This window comes from Rhinoraja longicauda, chromosome 15 (assembly GCF_053455715.1).
Source record: "Rhinoraja longicauda isolate Sanriku21f chromosome 15, sRhiLon1.1, whole genome shotgun sequence".
Classification (NCBI taxonomy): domain Eukaryota; kingdom Metazoa; phylum Chordata; class Chondrichthyes; order Rajiformes; family Arhynchobatidae; genus Rhinoraja; species Rhinoraja longicauda.
This window is the reverse complement of record NC_135967.1, coordinates 48,322,878-48,341,138: the sequence shown is the minus strand read 5'-3', so window position 1 is coordinate 48,341,138 and position 18,261 is coordinate 48,322,878. Positions and strand designations below refer to the sequence as shown.

Genomic DNA, 18,261 nt, shown 5'->3' with positions numbered 1-18,261 from the left:
TTTCTGAAAGTCGAGGTACACCACATCCACCGACTCTCCCCTGTCAATTTTCCTAGTTACATCCTCAAAAAATTCCAGTAGATTTGTCAAGCATGATTTCCCCTTCGTAAATCCATGCTGACTCGGAATGATCCTGTTACTGCTATCCAAATGCTCAGCAATTTCGTCTTTTATAATTGACTCCAGCATCTTCCCCACCACTGATGTCAGACTAACTGGTCTATAATTACCCGTTTTCTCTCTCCCTCCTTTCTTAAAAAGTGGGATAACATTTGCTATCCTCCAATCCACAGGAACTGATCCTGAATCTATAGAACATTGAAAAATGATCTCCAATGCTTCCACTATTTCTAGAGCCACCTCCTTAAGTACCCTGGGATGCAGACCATCAGGCCCTGGGGATTTATCAGCCTTCAGTCCCATCAGTCTACCCAAAACCATTTCCTGCCTACTGTGGATTTCCTTCAGTTCCTCCATCACCCTAGGTTCTCCGGCCCCTAGAACATTTGAGAGATTGTGTGTATCTTCCTCAGTGAAGACAGATCCAAAGTAACGGTTCTGTTTGGACTGTTCCAGTCACAAGGCTTGCAATAGCTTGCAGATAATTTAATGAAGTCCTTGGGGACATCCTAACTGAAGCAAGATGCTCCTGTCCCGCACATGTTAGAAAAACGGCGGTGCGTGCAGACGCAGCGGCCCCACGCTCTCCCGATTTTTCGAGTGTTTTTAATGTTTTTTCAAGTTCGTCATGTTTGTCACTTCAACAACTCTGGACAGTCAGCAGTAGACAGTATAGTCGTGAGTTCTTGCTGGACAAGAAAACAACATCATCAACACTGGACGCTATGCTTGCAGAGGAACTTAGCGGCCTCAGAATACTCTGCCTGGCCTCGACCTCGGCCTCGAGTGCTGCCCCCCGGCTGGAAAGGAGACGCCGCAGGCGGTGTGAGAGGAAGCAGAAGAGGGGTAACCGCGGAGGCATCCGGGCTAGGCTAGCGGCTAGCCCACACAGACTGGCTATTCCGAGCATGCTAATGGCTAATGTACGCTCACTGGACAATAAAATGGACACTATAAGACTTCTCCGGCCGACCCAGCGTGAGGTGAGGGAATGCTGTTTTTACGGAAACATGGCTTAATGACAACATCCCGGACTCCGCTGTTCAGCTCGACCGGCTAACATGCTACCGATCGTACAGAGCTACGGTTAGCGGGGGGAAGACTCGCGGCGGCGGTGTGATTGTTTACATCAGTGATGCTTGGTGTCGGGACGCTGTGTTGGTCTACAAACACTGTTCACCGCTGGCGGAGTTTATGGTTGTGAAGTGCCGGCCTTTCTACCTCCCGAGGGAGCTAACAGCTATCCTGTTAGTCGCTGTTTACATCCCTCCCAGTTCCAACAACAAGGACAGAGAGGAGGCACTCTGCGAACTGTACCGGGCCATCTCTGAGCAGCAGACAGCACACCCAGATGGCTTTCTCATCGTAGCTGGGGACTTCAACCATGCTAACCTAAAAACTGTCATGCCCAAAGTATACCAGCATGTTGATTTCCCAACACGAGAAAACAACACCTTGGACCTTGTCTACACGACCATCAAAGGAGCATACAAGGCTTCCCCCCTCCCCCACATCGGCCTCTCTGATCACCTCACCGTTCTGCTGAAACCGGCATACAGACCCCGGGTGAAAGTCACCAAACCGGTTTCAAAAGAGGTACGTGTGTGGTCAGAGGACAGCATAGCTGCATTCCAAAACTGCTTTGAGACTACAGACTGGGACATGTTCAAGCAGGCAGCAACATACAACAACACAACCAACATTCAGGAATACACAGAGACAGTTAGAGGCTACATCACCAAATGCATTGACGATGTGACCCACACCAGAGCCATCACCATCCGGGCTAACCAGAAGCCATGGCTGACAGGGGAGGTCCATGGGCTGCTGAGGGTCCGCAACGCTGCCTTCAGAGAGGGCAATCCAGCTGGTCTCAGAGCAGCCAGGGCCAACCTTTCCAGTGGCATCAGGAAAGCCAAACAACACTACACCCGGCGCATCACAGCCCACTTCAGTGACAGCAGAGACACACGGAGCCTGTGGAAGGGTATTAGGACTATCACGGACTACAAACCCTTACCACAGACCTGTGACAGTGACACCTCTCTCTTGAACGACCTCAACGGCTTCTTCGCACGCTTTGAAGCACAGAGCAACACACCTGCGCAGAAAACAACTCCCCCCCCCCAACGACCAGGCTATTTGTCTGTCTCCAGGCAGTGTGAGGAGCACACTGTTAAGGATTAACACCCGGAAAGCTTCTGGACCTGACAACATTCCTGGTCGTGTGCTAAAAGACTGCGCAGCTGAGCTCACAGATGTCCTCACAGACATCTTCAACATCTCCCTGAGCCAGGCTGTTGTTCCCTTGTGCTTCAAAGAAACCACCATCATACCTGTGCCCAAGAAGTCTTCTCCATCCTGCTTCAACGACTACCGCCCTGTAGCGCTGACTTCAACCATCATGAAGTGCTTCGAGAGGCTGGTCATGAAGCAGATCAGATCCAACCTCCCCCCCTCCCTGGACCCGTTTCAGTTTGCATATCGAGCTAAGCGGTCCACTGAGGATGCCATCTCCTCTGCTCTACACCCAGCCCTCACCCACTTGGACACTAAAAACTCATATGTTAGGATGCTGTTCATAGACTTTAGCTCAGCATTCAACACCATCATCCCCCAGCAGCTGGTTTGTAAACTAACAAATCTGGGCCTCAGCCCCCTTCTCTGCAACTGGCTGCTGGACTTCCTCACTGCCAGACCCCAGTCTGTACGGGTCGGCAGCAACACATCGGACACCATCACGCTGAGTACGGGTGCCCCACAAGGATGTGTGCTAAGCCCCCTGCTCTTCACCTTGCTGACCCACGACTGCACACCCACCTACAGCTCCAACCACTTCGTCAAGTTTGCGGATGACACAACAGTGGTGGGTCTCATCAGCAACAACGACGAGACCCACTACAGGAAGGAGGTGGACCAGCTGGCCGCGTGGTGCACAGACAACAATCTCTTCCTGAATGTGGAGAAAACAAAGGAGATTGTTGTCGACTTCAGGAGAACGCACACCCAACACCCCCACCCACTGACCATCAATGGTGCTGCTGTGGAGCAGGTGAGCAGCACCAAATTCCTGGGGGTGAACATCACCGAGGATCTCTCCTGGAGCAACAACATCACGTCCATCGCCAAGAAAGCCCAGCAGCGCCTCTACTTCCTCCGCAAACTGAAGAGAACGGGAGCCCCCACACCCATCATGTACACTTTTTACCGAGGCGCCATCGAGAGCATCCTCAGCAGCTGCATCACTGTGTGGTTCGGAATCTGCACAGCCTCCAGCCGCAAGACCCTGCAGCGCATAGTGAACACTGCTGAGAGGATCACTGGCGCCTCACTCCCAACACTCCTGGTCCTTTACACCACCCGCCTCACCCGCAAAGCATTGAGCATTGTGGGTGACCCCTTCCACCCCTCCAACAGCCTCTTCACCCTCCTGCCTTCAGGGAGAAGGTTTCGCAGCCTGAGGTCGAGCACCACCCGACTAAAGAACAGTTTTTTCCACCAGGCTGTCAGGATGCTGAACTCTCTCCCCTCCCTTCCTCCTCTCTCCCCTGCCCCTATTGGACCTGGACTTTAACACCCCACACACACGCACATCCAGCACCAGACACTTAAATTATTTTTTTTAACGCATTTGAAGTGACTATATTTTATATTTTATGTTGATTGTTGTTTGCTGTGCCTTTTTAATTTTAACTTAGTTTTATGCACTTTGTTCCTCGGGATTGTGGGAAACGGTATTTCGATTTTCTGTCTGTGTAAACTGGCTGAGGATTGACAATAAAATTGACTTTGACTTTGACTTGACATGCTGAGCGGATGGATCGCGGATGGATCGCAGCCGTCCTGAAATGCATGCACTTGCTGCGAGCACGTTGACAAACACAAGCCATACTCCAGAATGGGCCGGGGCGACTTGGTCTCGACGCCGTCCGAGCGCCCACCACTCTCGGCTGAGAACGCAGTGAGTATCTAATCCGAGGATCAGCCACAACTTGGAGATCCGTGGACGGGATAGATAGACGACGTTTCGTGTCGGCACCCTTCTTTACACTCTCCATTCTCTCTCTCCACATGTGATTCACACCCGCTCAGTCCCAACCAGCTCAAGGCGCCAGCTCAAAGGCGCCAGCATCTGCAGTTCCCGGCGTCCCCAACTTGTTCGCGAAAAACCAGGGGTGGACCTGCACTCCTCCCTCCAGCTTCCCCCCCCCTCCCCTCCCCCACCTCCCCCCCCCTCCCCCACCTCCCCCCCCCTCCCCCACCTCCCCCCCCCTCCCCCACCTCCCCCCCCCTCCCCTCCCCCACCTCCCCCCCCCTCCCCTCCCCCACCTCCCCCCCCCTCCCCTCCCCCACCTCCCCCCCCCTCCCCTCCCCCACCTCCCCCCCCCTCCCCTCCCCCACCTCCCCCCCCCTCCCCTCCCCCACCTCCCCCCCCCTCCCCTCCCCCACCTCCCCCCCCCCCCACCTCCCCCCCCCCCCCACCTCCCCCCCCCCTCCCCTCCCCCACCTCCCCCCCCCTCCCCTCCCCCACCTCCCCCCCCCTCCCCTCCCCCACCTCCCCCCCCCCCCACCTCCCCCCCCCCCCCACCTCCCCCCCCCCTCCCCTCCCCCACCTCCCCCCCCCCTCCCCTCCCCCACCTCCCCCCCCTCCCCTCCCCCCCCTCCCCCACCTCCCCCCCCCACCCCTCCCCTCCCCCCCCACACCTCCCCTCCCCCCCACCGCAACCAGCCTGAAGAAGGGACCCGACCCGAAGCGTCACCCATCTCTCCATGTTCTCCGCAGATGCTGCCTGACCCGCTGAGTTACTCCAGCACTCTGTGTCTATCTTTCGTGTAAACGAGCATCAGCAGTTCCTTGTTTCTTTGTTGCTGTTCCTTGGTTGGGAATGTTTTCCAGCAGCGAACCGAGCTGTGGGTGGAAACTGTCCGATCATCTCCCTCCCTCTCCCTCCCTCTCCCCCCCCCCCCCAGTCTGGCGCTACTGATGGACACGTGGGTGAAAGTGACGAGAACATGGAGCGAGGCAACTGGTCCTCGAAGACCGACTACCTGCTCTCAATGATCGGCTGTGCTGTGGGTCTGGGCAACGTCTGGAGATTCCCTTACCTGGCGTACAGGAACGGAGGAGGTACTGTAGAGCGTCCACGGTTCTAAGGCACGGTTGCAGAGTTCAATAGGTTTGGCTAGTTGCGCTTTCATCGTTAGTATCGGGAGCCTAGCAGATCACGCGTAACCAGAAGACATCATCCCTGTGATTTCGCTCGCTTTGGGGCATTGGACCACATTGATCGAGGAAAGATCAATGGATTCCAATGAGATACACAATCCCAGGATAACATGGCCAGTGAAACCAGTGATCTTCGTCCAGAGCCGTCGGTCCCTCGACTGGATGCAAACTCCACCCGAAACGCTGTCGGTCCATTTCCCTCCATAGATGCTGCCCGAGTCCCCGAGTACGTTTTTGTTGTTGGGTTTGTTTTTGCCGAGGATTCCAGTAGCTGCGGTCTCGTGCGTCTCGCACCCCCCCCCCCCCACCACCCCGAACCCCATTTAATGACCGCATGGATGAACTCCAAACATTGTTCATCCCTGTCTGGAAAAAAATGAGACGCGGAAGGCGGCTCAACCGTGGCTAATTAGCGAAATCAAGCACAGTGTTGAATCCAAGGAAGGGGCATATAAATTGGCAAGAGGAAGCAGCAAACCGGAGGACTGGGAGAAATTTAGAACTCAACAGAGGAGGACAAAGGGGTTAATTAAGAGGTGGGGGTGGGGGAGGGGAAGAACACGAAAGAAAGCTTACGGGGAATACAAAGACTGACTGTAAAAGTTTATTTAGGTATCTAGAAAAGAAAGGATTAGTGAAGCTGAATGTAGATCCCTTACAATCAGAGACAGGTGAATTTATAATGAGAAACATGGAAATGGCAGAACAGTTAAACAAGTACTTTGGTTCTGTCTTCGCTAAGGAAGACACAAACAATCTCCCAGAAATACAAGGGGACAGAGGTTCTAGTGGGAGGGAGGAACTGAAGGGAACCCACATTAGTCAGAAAATGGTGTTAGGTAAACTGTTGGGACTGCAGGCAGATAAATCCCCAGGGCCTGATGGTCTGCATCCCAGAGTACTCAAGGAGGTGGCCTTAGAAATCATGGATGCATTGGTGATCATTTTTCAATGTTCTCTCGACTCTGGATCAATTCCTGTGGACTGGAGGGTAGCGAATGTAACTCCACCTTTTAAGAAAGGAGAGAGAGAGAAAATAGGGAATTGTAGCCCAGTTAGCCTTGCATTGGTAGTGGGGAAGATGCTGGAGTTGATTATTAAAGATGTTATAGCAGCACATTTGAAAAGCAGTGACAGGGTTCGGTCAAAGTCAGCATGGAAATATTAAGGGGAAATCATGCTTGACTAATCTTTTGGAATTTTTTGAGGATGTAACAAGTCGAATGGATAAGGGAGAACCAGTGGATGTGGTGTATCTGGACTTTCAAAAAGCCTTTGACAAGGTCCCATGCAAGAGATCCGTGTGCAAAATTAGAGCACATGGTATTGGGGGTAGAGTATTGACATGGATAGAGAACTGGCTGGCAGACAGGAAGCAAAGAGTAGGAATTAACAGGTCCTTTTCAGAATGGCAGGCAGTGACTAGTGGGGTGCCGCAAGGCTCAGTGCTGGGACCCCAGTTATTTACAATATATATTAACGATTTAGACGAGGGAATTAAATGTGACATCTCCAAGTTTGCAGATGACACAAAGCTGAGTGGCAGTGTGAGCTGCGATGAGGATACTATGAGGCTGCAGGGTGACTTGGATAGGTTGGGTAAGTGGGCAGATGCATGGCAGATGCAGTATAATGTGGATAAATGTAAGGTTATCCACTTTGGTGGCAAGAGCAAGCAGTGAAGAAAGCTAATGGCATGTTGGCCTTCATTGTGAGAGGATTTGAGATTAAGAGCAAGGAGGTCCTACTGCAGTTGTACAGAGCCTTGGTGAGTGCACCTGGAGTATTGTGTGCAATTTTGGTTTCCTAATTTGAGGAAGGACATTATTGCTTTGAGGGAGTGCAGCGTAGGTTCACCAGGTTAATTCCTGGGATGGCGGGACTGACATGTGATGAAAGAATGTGTCGACTGGGCTTGTATTCACTGCAGTTTAGAAGGATCAGGGGATCTTATCGAAACATACAAACTTCTTAAAGGATTGGACAGGTTGGATGTAGGAAAATGTTCCCAATGTTGGGGGAGTCCCGAACCAGGGGTCACAGTTTACGAATAAGGGGTAGGCTATTTAGGACTGAGATCAGGAAATTGTTTTTCACGCAGAGTTGTGAATCTGTGGAATTTTCTGCCACAGAAGGCAGTGGAAGCTAATTCACTGGATGTTTTCAAGATAGTTAGATTTAGCTCTTAGGGCTAAAGGAATCAAGGGACACGGGGAAAAAGCAGGAACGGGGTACTGATTTTAGATGATCAGCCATGATCATATTGAATGGCGGTGCTGGCTCAAAGGCCGGATGGCCTACTCCTGCACCTATTTTTCTATGTCTCTATGAACCCATCGCCTCTCCCGAATTCCCGATCTCCAATCTCCCCAGGAGGAACATCATCGTCTAAACGGCAAATGGATGAGACGGCGGCGTGGTGCCCATCTCACCAGAGTGTCTCCCTCTCCTGTGTCCATCCACTACGCAACATTGCTCTGATGTATCCCTCCCCTTCTCACGGTGGTGCAGCGCCAGAGACCCAGCTTCCGCCCGGACCTCGGGAGCTGTCTGTATGGACTTTGTACGTTCTCCATGTGACCGCGTGGGGTTCCTCCGGGTGCCCTGGTTTCCTTCCACATTCCAAAGACGTGCGAGTTTGTAGGTTAATTGGCTTCTGTAAATTGTCCTTAGTGTGTAGGGTAGTACTAATGTACAGGGTGATTGATGGACGGCATGAGCTCGGTGGGCCGAAGGGCCTGTTTCTGTGCTGTATCACTAAACCTAACTGAACACCCGCCCAGTCCCTCTCCCACTGGCAGAGTTTTAGCCCAACCCTTCACCCCAGTGCCACAGCCCACAGCCTGCTGACCTACTCACAGGTGGTTGACCTGACCCCACCTCTTTGGCCAACACTCCCATCGTCAGAATGCCCGGGGACTCTCCAACCTGCTCAAATCCCTCTCTTCCCAACGCCAACCTGGGTCCGCCCATCCCAAACTCACCTCCGATTGCCCCCCCACCCTCTCGCTGCCCAAGATTTCAGTTCAAAGCCCATCCACAATCACAACCTCAGATCCTTCCTGGCCCCCACCTCTGCAGGGAATATGACCCTAGTTCCATCCACTCTCCCCTGTTATTCAAGTTGTGGCTGTATCCTTCCTGCTCCCTGTAGACTGACTGTTCCTCAGCTGGGGCTGTTGGTTCAGTGTAAATGAGGATATCACGATTTTCAGAAAGCCTTTGAATTTATCTTATAATGCCACTTCCGAGACTGCTTGAGAAGATGAGAGCCCACGGTATCAAAGGGCAGGTACTAGCATGGATAACAGGTTGGCTGGATGGCAGAAGACAAAGAGTGGCAATAAAGGGGGCTTTTCCTGGTTGGCTGCCAGTGACTAGCGGAGTTCTGCAGGGCTCGGTGATGGGGCCGCTACTCTTCACGTTGTATATTAATGATTTGGACAAGAGGATTGAAGGCTCTGTTGCAAAGTTTGCGGATGATACGGAAATAGGTAGAGGGGCAGGTAGTATAGAGAATGCAGGGACTTTGCAGAAGGACTTGGACAGGTTGGGAGAGTGGACAGTGAAGTGGCAGATGGAATATAGTGTAGCAAAGTGTGGAGTCATGCATTTTGGTAGTAGGAATAAAGGCGAAGACTATCTACTAAATGGGGTGAGGATCCCGAAATCGGGCAAAGGGACTTGGGAGTGCTGGTGCAAGATTTCCGATAGGTTAATTTGCAAATCAAATCGGTAGTAAAGAAGGCAAATGCAATGTTGGCATTTATTTCAAGAAGGCTAGAATACAAAAAAATGGATGCAATGCTGAGGCTCTGTAAGGCACTGGTAAGACCACATTTGGAATATTGTGAGCAATTTTGGGCACCATATCTGAGAATGTGCTGGCTCTGGAGAGGGTCCAGAGGAGGTTTACAAGAATGATCCCAGAAATGTGTAGGTTAACATATGATGAGCGTTTGACGGCACTGGGCCTGTACTCGCTGGAATTTAGAAAAATGAGGGGGGACCTTACCGAAACTTACCGAATAGTGAGCGGCTTAGATAGAGTGGATGTGGAGAGGATGTTTCCACTCGTGGGAGAGTCTAGGACTAGAGATCATAGCCTCAGAATTAAAGAATGTTCCTTTAGGAGGGAGGTGAGGAATTTCTTTAGTCAGAGCGTGGTGAATCCGTGAAATTCTTTGCCACAGAAGGCTGTGGAGGCCAAGTAAATGATATATTGAAGGCAGAGATAGATTCTTGATTCGTATGGGTGTCAGGGGTTATGGAGAGAAGGCATGAGAATGGGGTTAGGAGGGAGAAATAGATCAGGCATGATTGAATGGTGGAGTCGACTTGATGGGCTGAATGGCCTAATTCTGCTACTATCACTTCTGACCTTATGGCCTAATCTAATCACAAATCAGCATGACCGATCCTGGTCACATTAATGTGCAGACAAAGTTTCTGAACTTTCTTTTATTATTTACAGGTGCGTTTCTTATTCCTTATGCAGTCATGTTGGCACTGGCTGGAATGCCCATGTTTTTCTTAGATTCTTCCTTTGGGCAGTTTGCCAGCCTAGGACCTGTTGCAGTGTGGAAAGCCGTGCCGATTCTACAGGGTGAGTGGTGATTTACTAGCACAATCTAAGCAGTCATTTTACTCAGACACAGTGGGTGTGGAGGGTGGTGGACTCAGCCCGGTCCATCACAGGCACAATCCTCCCCACCATCGAAAGCATCCACTTGAGGAACTACCTCAAGAAGATAGCATCTACCATCAAGATTCCCACCACCCAGACCATGCCCTCTTCTTGCTTTAACGTTGAGCAGGAGGATTAGTAGCCTGAAGTTCCACATCACCAGGTTCAGGAACAGCCACTTTCCTACAACTAGCGGGCTCTTGAAGCGACCCACACAACCTTAATCCCACCTCAGCTGCGGAACACTACTCACCACTTCTTGCCATCCTGTGGAGTTGCTTTTTTTAATGGAATTGTGTAATTGTGTTTTTGCACTAATGTCTTGTTTTTTTTGCACCGTAATTTTTTTTAAAGAATTTTGTGTGTAATTTATGTCTAATTATTAATTTTGTGTGTTGTCTGAGTCTCTGCGCCTGTGAGGCTGCTGCAGGATTTTCACTGTACCTGTCCCTCTCTGTGCTCTAGCTTGACAACTTCTTTCCAATAACATAGTGACCAAAACTGAAAACAATACACTAAATGCGGCCTCACCAATGTCTTATATAACTGCAACAAGAGCTCTCATACTCAATACTCAGACTGATGACGGCCAATGTGCCAAAAGCCTTTTTGACCCCCTATCTACCTGTGACGCAACTTTCATGGAACTATGTCCTAGATCCCTCTTTTCAACAACAATCCCCAGAGCCCGAGCATTCACTGTGTAGGTCCTGCCCATGTTGGCCAAACATCTTGGGACTCTTTGGATTATGGAATGTAACTGAATAATATGAAACAGTCATTTGGGTGATGTGTTTTAGTTTAGAGATACAGCATAGAAACTGGCCCTTATCCCTGCTTGCATCCACTCCCTACACACTAGGGGGCAATTTACAGAAGCCAATTAGCCGACAAACCCGCAAGTCTTTCGAATGTGGGAGTAAGCCAGTGCAACTCGCATGGGAAACTCACATGGACACAGGGGGAACGTGCAAGCTCCACACAGACAGCACCAGAGGTCAGGACCGAACCCAGGTTCACTGGTGTTGTGTGGCATCAGCTCTACCAGCTGGCTCACTGTGGAGGAGTGAATTCAGTTTTAATTACGAGTAAAACACAAAGTGTTGGGGGAACTCAGAAGGTCAGACAGCATCTGTGGAGGGAATGAACAGAGAATGTTTCCGGTCGGGTCTTAGCTTCAGATTGAAACATTCGTCTGTCCATTATGTCCATGGATGCTGTTTGACCCGCTGAGTTCCTCCAGCACTTTGTGTTTTATTTAAGAATGCAACGTCTGCAGTTCCTTGTGTTTCTTCAGTTTTAATTTTACTCTTCATTTCTGAGAATTGGTAGATGTTGGGTAGAAAGAATATAATTGACACAAAATGCAAGGTTGCCAATGCCACACAAATCGAAAGCAGAAGGGTATTAAATGAGGACTGGAGGGAGATGTTTCTAGCTCACGGATGTACAGAAGTTCATGGAATCATGCCACACAGCCTTGCTCCCTCCCCATCAAGCTGCCAATTACACAAATCCCTTTTTTATTTTCCCATCAGCATATTCCACACTCTGGCACTCTGCAGCAGCCAAGTAACTCTCCAACCCACACATTTTTGGGATGCGGGAGGAATCCAAAGCACTCAGAGAAAACCCAAACGATTATTGGTACGTTCTCCCTGGGACCTCCATGGGTTTTCTCTGAGATCTTTGGTTTCCTCCTACACTCCAAAGATGCACAGGTTTGTAGGTTAATTGGCTTGGCATAAATGTAATTAAAAATGTCCCTCGTGTGTAGGAAAGAGCTAGTGTGTGGGGATCGCTGGTCGGCGCGGACTCTGTGGGCCAAAGAGCCTGTGTCTGTGCTGTATAAACTAAACTAAATCACAAGGAGAAATGCAAACTTCACAGAGACTTCACTCGAGGACAGGATCAAGCCCATGTTACTGGGGCTGTGAAGTAGCAGCTATACTAAATGTGCCACTGTGCATTATTAAGCAAGTAATAATAATGGTGAATAATGTAGATGATACAAAGAGTTTAGTTTAATGATACAGCGCGGAAACAGGCCCTTCGGCCCACCGAGTCCGCACCGACCGGCGATCCCCACACATTAACACTATCATACACATACTAGGACAATTTACATTTATACCAAGCCACTTAACCTACAAGCCTGTACGTCTTTGGAGTGTGGGAGAAAACTGAAAACCCACGTGGCCACGGGGAGAACATACAAACTCGGTGCAATCAGCAACCGTAGACGAGATCAAACCTGGGTTTTCGGCCCTGATTTTAGGTTTAGGTGCTTAGTCAGTGGAATCCGTATGAAATACTTTCTACAATAATCGCTTGTCTGTTCCGTTTCTAGGTGTGGGGATCACCATGGTACTTTTTGGGGCAATTTGTGAAATTTACTACAATTGCATCATCGCCTACAGCCTGTTCTACCTGTTTGCCTCCTTCCAATCGCCCCTGCCCTGGTCAGACTGCTTCAGCTGGTGGGGTGCGGATGAAACCTGCAGTCGGACACCCAGAGGTACTGAGCCAACTCTGTTGGGTAAAATGTCAGATCTTTCTTTGTCAGTCTGGGAATGGTTTTACTGTGGGATTGACTGTTTAAGGCATTGATATTAAATTAGCACCAAAAAGAAGGCTGCAGATGCTGGAAATTTGAAATAAACAGCTTCTTCCTCTCCATGTTACTAGGCTTCTGAACGGTCCTTCCATAAGCTTGGGTACTGTCTGATTCACCTCTACCCCTTTGCAGACATTGACTTTGTCTCTGGAAGAAAGCTTATCACTGTACCTCAGTACAAGTGACAATAATAAACCTAAACCTAAAAGCAAAGCCAGAAAATGAGCTCAGCAGATCAGGCTGCATTTGTGGAGAGAGAAACAGAGTTAATGTGTCGGGTTCATCAGAACTGTCGTTAAATGTGGTGTTTGAACAGTGACATTTTTTAAAGAAATTGGTTGATGGTATTGCTCACAGCAAAATAACAGATTACTTAGATGTTTTTCTAGTCATTCTTAACAATTTTCTAATTCCTTTTTGTTTCCATGTTACAGTTTGATTTGTCACTGTCTCCATGCCATTGGGATTATTTCTGACATTGTCTCCATTGTAGATAGACTTCAATGGCTATCTATTTTAATGCTGTATTTATTGTTCGTAGACTATGTATTGTCCGTAGGCTTCTATGGTTATGTATTTTAATGTTCAGACACTGAAATATAAAGTCTGTATTACAAACATAACATCAGCCATATTCTCCCCACGGTAGAATACCAGCTTCCTTAGACCACCATTTGGACGTACACCTTTATTGCTCTCCTTTAGGGTTAGGTTTATTATTGTCATGCAATGAGGTACAGTGAAAAGCTGTGTTTGCATGCTAGCCAAGCAAATCAGGTAATGCGATACATAAATGCAATCAAACCAAATTCAGGTGCAATAGGTAGAGTAAAGAGGAATATACAGAGTGCAGAAGGTAGTTCTCGGCATTGTAGCGCATCAGCTCCATAGACAAAGTCCAATGTCCGCAATGGGGTAGAGGTGAATCGGCTCTATGCTTATGGAAGGACCATTCAGAAGCCTGATAACAGATTCTTCTGCCCGACGGGAGCAGGGAGAGGAATGAATGACCAGTGTGGGACAAGTCTTTAATTACGTTGCCTGCTTTTCCGAGGCAGCATGAAGTGTAGACGGAGTTCATGGTGAGGAGTATGGTCTGTGTTCATTTTCATCAAAGCTTCATAGGAGTTTCTTAATAGTTTTTCACAATATTCTCTATGCTTTCTAATCCTCAAGCCAATTGCAACCTTCCTTTTCCCAGGGCTCACTCCTCTGGGGGTCAGCTCAATGGCTGTGTGTGCTAACTCTGAGCATGTTCTGGCTCAGCTGAAACTTCTGCTGTGTCCTGATAACAGCTCAGCCTGTATCTGTGAACCTGAGCCTAAGCCTAAATGTCATCACGCAAGAAGGTATGTACATTTAAAGCCCACTTGGTATGTTCCAGATGCCCTCTGCAACATCACTCTGGACGGTGAGTATACTGGAATCGTTAATGCAACCTGGCTGCAGGCAAACAACAAAACCTGTTCCAATGGATCGGAAATCCATGTTCCTCACCAGAGTCCAAGTGAACAATACTGGGAGTAAGTAACTTGCTATACAGAGCAAACACGGTACACTTTGTAGGGAAAGTGATTAGAAGTGATTCTTGATTAGTACAGGTGTCATAGTTTACGGGGAGAAGGCAGGAGAATGGGGTTGGGACAGAGAGATGGATCAGCCATGATTGAATGGCGGAGTGGACTTGATGGGCCGAATGGCCTAATTCTGCTCCCGTCACTAGTTTAACAAGTAAAATGCTGTGGGGTGCCACAGTGGTGGAGCTACTGACTTTCAACGCTGGTGACCATGGTTCAGTCCTGACCTCGGGTGCTGCCACTCTGGAGTTTGCAAGTTCTACTGGTGACCACATGGCTGTTCTCAGGGTGCTCTGGTTTCCTCCCACATCCCAAAGACGTGTGGGCCTGTACGTTAATTTAGTTTATTTTAGAGATACAGCACAGAAACAGGCCCTCGGTACAACAAGTTCGCACTGACCAGCAATCCCTGCACACTAACACTATCCTACACACATTAGGGACATCTTACAATTTTACTAAGTCAATTAACCTGCAACCCTGTACATCTTTGAAGTGTGGGAGGAAACTGGAGCTCCCAGAGAAGACCGATGCAGATCACGGGGAGAGTGTACAAACTCAATACAGGCAGCACCAGTAATCAGGATCGAATCTGGGTCTCTGGCGCTGTAAGGCAGCAACTCTACTGTTGTGCCAACCCTAGAATGCAACTTAAAAGCAGTTAGAATGTGTAGGAAAGAACTGCAGATACTGGTTTACATTGAAGGTAAGACGCCAATTGGCCTCTAAATTGTCGTAGAGATTGGATGAGAAAGTGGGATAACACATAAATTGTGTGAACATGTGATTGATGGTCAGCGTGGACTCAGTGGGCCTATTTCCATGCTGTATTTCTAAACTAAACTAAACACGATGCTTAGGAAAGATCTGCAGATGCTGGTTTAAATCAAAGGTAGACACAAAATGCTGGAGTAACTCAGCGGGGCAGGCAGCATCTCTGCAGAGAAGGAATGGGTGATGTTTCGGATCGAGACCCTTCTTCAGACTGATGTCAGTTAGTCATGACATCAGTCTGAAGGGTCTCGACCCGAAACATCACCCATTCCTTCTTTCCAGAGATGCTACCTGTCCCGCTGAGTTACTCCAGCATTTTGTGTCTAAACACAATGCTTTCTCAGTTTAGTTTAGTTTATTTTTAGGGCGGCACGGTAGCACAGCGGTAGAGTTGCTGCTTTACAGCGAATGCAGCGCCGGAGACTCAGGTTCGATCCTGACTACGGGTGCTGCATTGTAAGGAGTTTGTACGTTCTCCCCGTGACCTGCGTGGGTTTTCTCCGAGATCTTCGGTTTCCTCCCACACTCCAAAGACGTACAGGTATGTAGGTTAATTGGCGGGTAAATGTAAAAATTGTCCCTAGTGGGTGTAGGATAGTGTTAATGTACGGGGATCACTGGGCGGCACGGACTTGGAGGGCCGAAAAAGGCCTGTTTCCGGCTGTATATATATGATATGATATGATTGTCACCTGTACCGAGGTACAGTGAAAAGCTATTGTGTGTGCTATACATTCTGCAGAAAGACAATACATGATTACAATCGAACAATTACAGTGTATAAATACATGATGAATGAATAAAGTTTAGTGCAAGTTAAAGCCAGCAAAGTATGATCAAGGATAGTCCAAGGGTCATCGATGAGGTATCTCGTAGCTAGGCACTGCTCTCTGGTTGTGGGAGGATGATTCAGTTGCCTGATAACAGCTAGGAAGAAACTGTTCTTGAATCTGGAGGTGTGCATTATCACACTTCTACACCTTTTGCCTGATGGGAGAGGGGAGCAGAGGGAGTGGCCAGGGTGCGACTCGTCCTTGATTATGCTGCTGGCCTTGCCGAGAGAGTGTGAGGTATAAATGGAGTCAATGGAAGAGAAGTTGGTTTGTGTGATGGTCTGGGCTGTGTCCACAATTTGCTGCAATTTCTTGCAGTCTTGGATGGAGCTGTTCCTAAACCAAGCTGCGATGCATCCCGATAAAATGCCTTCTATTGTGCATCTGCAGAAAATGGTGAGAGTTGTTGGGGACATGCCGAACGTCCTAAGCCTTCTTTGGAAGTAGAGGCGTTGGTGTGCTTTCTTCATCTTTGCTTCAATATAGGTGGTCCAGGAGAAGTTGTTGGTGATATTGACTCGTAGGAATTTGAAGTTTCAACCATCTCTAGTTCGGCGCTGTCAATGCAAACTGGAGTATGTGTAATATATCGCTTCCTGAAGTCGATCATTATCTCCTTTGTCTTTCTCTTGTCATTCTCTTGTCATTCAGTAAGGGGGTTCTACGTCGGTCAACGTCAATAGATGAGATGGGAGAGCTTGTTTGTGTCCTGGCCCTCTGTCTACTTCTAGCCTGGTTCATCATTGGGGCCGCTCTGTCTCGAGGAATCAAATCTTCAGGAAAGGTAAAATAACCAGCAACAGAAAGAGCTGAAGCAGCATTGAAAAAATGCTAACAATTCCACGAGAATGTACCTGGGCGGTACAGTGGTGTTGGTCAGGGTCGGATTAAGCTAATGCGGGGCCTGTAGCATGTGTTATAAAGGGGCCTTAAATACGGGACAAGATGACGTCACCGCCCGCGCCCCACGTGACCTCACCCAGCCAGCGGCCACAAGCTCCCGCTCCACCAATGACGGCCGCCCGGGCCGGGGTTGCAACCTCCGTTCGACAAACACACTTGGCACCATTCCCCAAACACACTCACCCCACTCCCCAAACACACTCGGCCCCGCTCCCCAAACACACCCGGCCCCCCTCCCCGAACACACTCGGCCCCCCCGCTCCCTACTCGGCCCCACTCCCCAAACACACCCGGCCCCCCCCTCCACCGAACTCTACACTCGGCCCCCCCGCTCCCTGAACACACTCGCCCCGCTCCCTGAACACACTCGCCCCCGCTCCTGAACACACTCGCCCACTCCCCAAACACACTCGGGCCCCACTCCCCAAACAGACTCGGCCCCCATCTCCCGAACACACTCGGCCCCCGCTCCCTGAACACACTAGCCCCGCTCCATGAACACACTCGCCCCGCACCCTGAACACACTCGGCCCCACCCCCGCTCCATGAAACACCACTCGCCCCCCCGCTCCCTGAACACACTCGCCCCCCCCCCCGCTCCCTGAACACACTCGCCCCGCTCCCTGAACACACTCGGCCCCCCCCCCCCGTCTCCCCGAAAACTACTCGCCCCCCCCCCCCCCCGCTCCCTGAACACACTTGCCCCCGCTCCCCGAACACACTCGGCCCCCGCTCCCCGAACACACTCGCCCCCCCCCCCCCCCTGCTCCCTGAACACACTTGCCCCGCTCCCCGAACACACTCGGGCCCCCCGCCTTCATGAACACACTCGCCCCCCCCCCCCCCCGCTCCATGAACACACTCGGCCGCCCCCCCCCGCTCCATGAACACACTCGGCCCCCCCCCCCGCTCCCTGAACACACTCGGCCTCCCCCCGCTCCATGAACACACTCGCCCCCCCTCCCCCCCCCTCCATACCGCCTCCATGAACACACTCGGCCCCCCCCCCCGCTCCATGAACACACTCGGCCCCCCCCCCCCCCCCGCCTGACACCCGCCTCCCCCCCTGCTCCATGAACCACACTCGGCCTCCCCCCCGCTCCCTGAACACACTCGGCCTCCCCCCCGCTCCTGAACACACTCGCCCCCGCCTGACCCCCCCCCCGAACACACCTCCGCCCACGCTCCCCGAACACACTCGCCCCGCTCCCCGAACACACTCGGCCCCCACCCCCCGCTCCCTGAACACACTCGGCCCCCCTCCCCGAACACACTCGGCCCCCCTCCCCGAACACACTCGGCCCCGCTCGAGTTCATCTAGAGATGCCGACTTCATCTAGAGATGCTGAGTTCAAGCATTTAGCGCGGGGCCATGATCATATTGAATGGCGGTGCAGGCTCGAAGGGCCGAATGGCCTACTCCTGCACCTATTTTCTATGTTTCTAACATGAACGAAAGCTTGCGGGGAATACAAAGACTGACTGTGAAGGTTTCTTTAGGTATGTAACAAGGAAAAGATTAG

At 50.5% G+C, this 18,261-nt stretch overlaps 1 protein-coding gene across 1 annotated transcript in view; it reads left to right on the top strand.

Moving 5' to 3' along the window:
* The first annotated feature begins 4,018 nt into the window (after nt 1-4,018).
* Nucleotides 4,019-18,261, top strand: part of LOC144600449 (sodium- and chloride-dependent neutral and basic amino acid transporter B(0+)-like) — a 32,757-nt gene continuing 18,514 nt past the window's right edge. Inside the window, exons 1-6 of the mRNA XM_078412058.1 lie at nt 4,019-4,078; nt 5,092-5,248; nt 9,822-9,953; nt 12,385-12,552; nt 14,036-14,174; nt 16,487-16,619. Coding sequence (XP_078268184.1) covers nt 4,019-4,078; nt 5,092-5,248; nt 9,822-9,953; nt 12,385-12,552; nt 14,036-14,174; nt 16,487-16,619 — 789 coding nt within the window. The remainder of the gene's footprint in view (nt 4,079-5,091; nt 5,249-9,821; nt 9,954-12,384; nt 12,553-14,035; nt 14,175-16,486; nt 16,620-18,261) is intronic.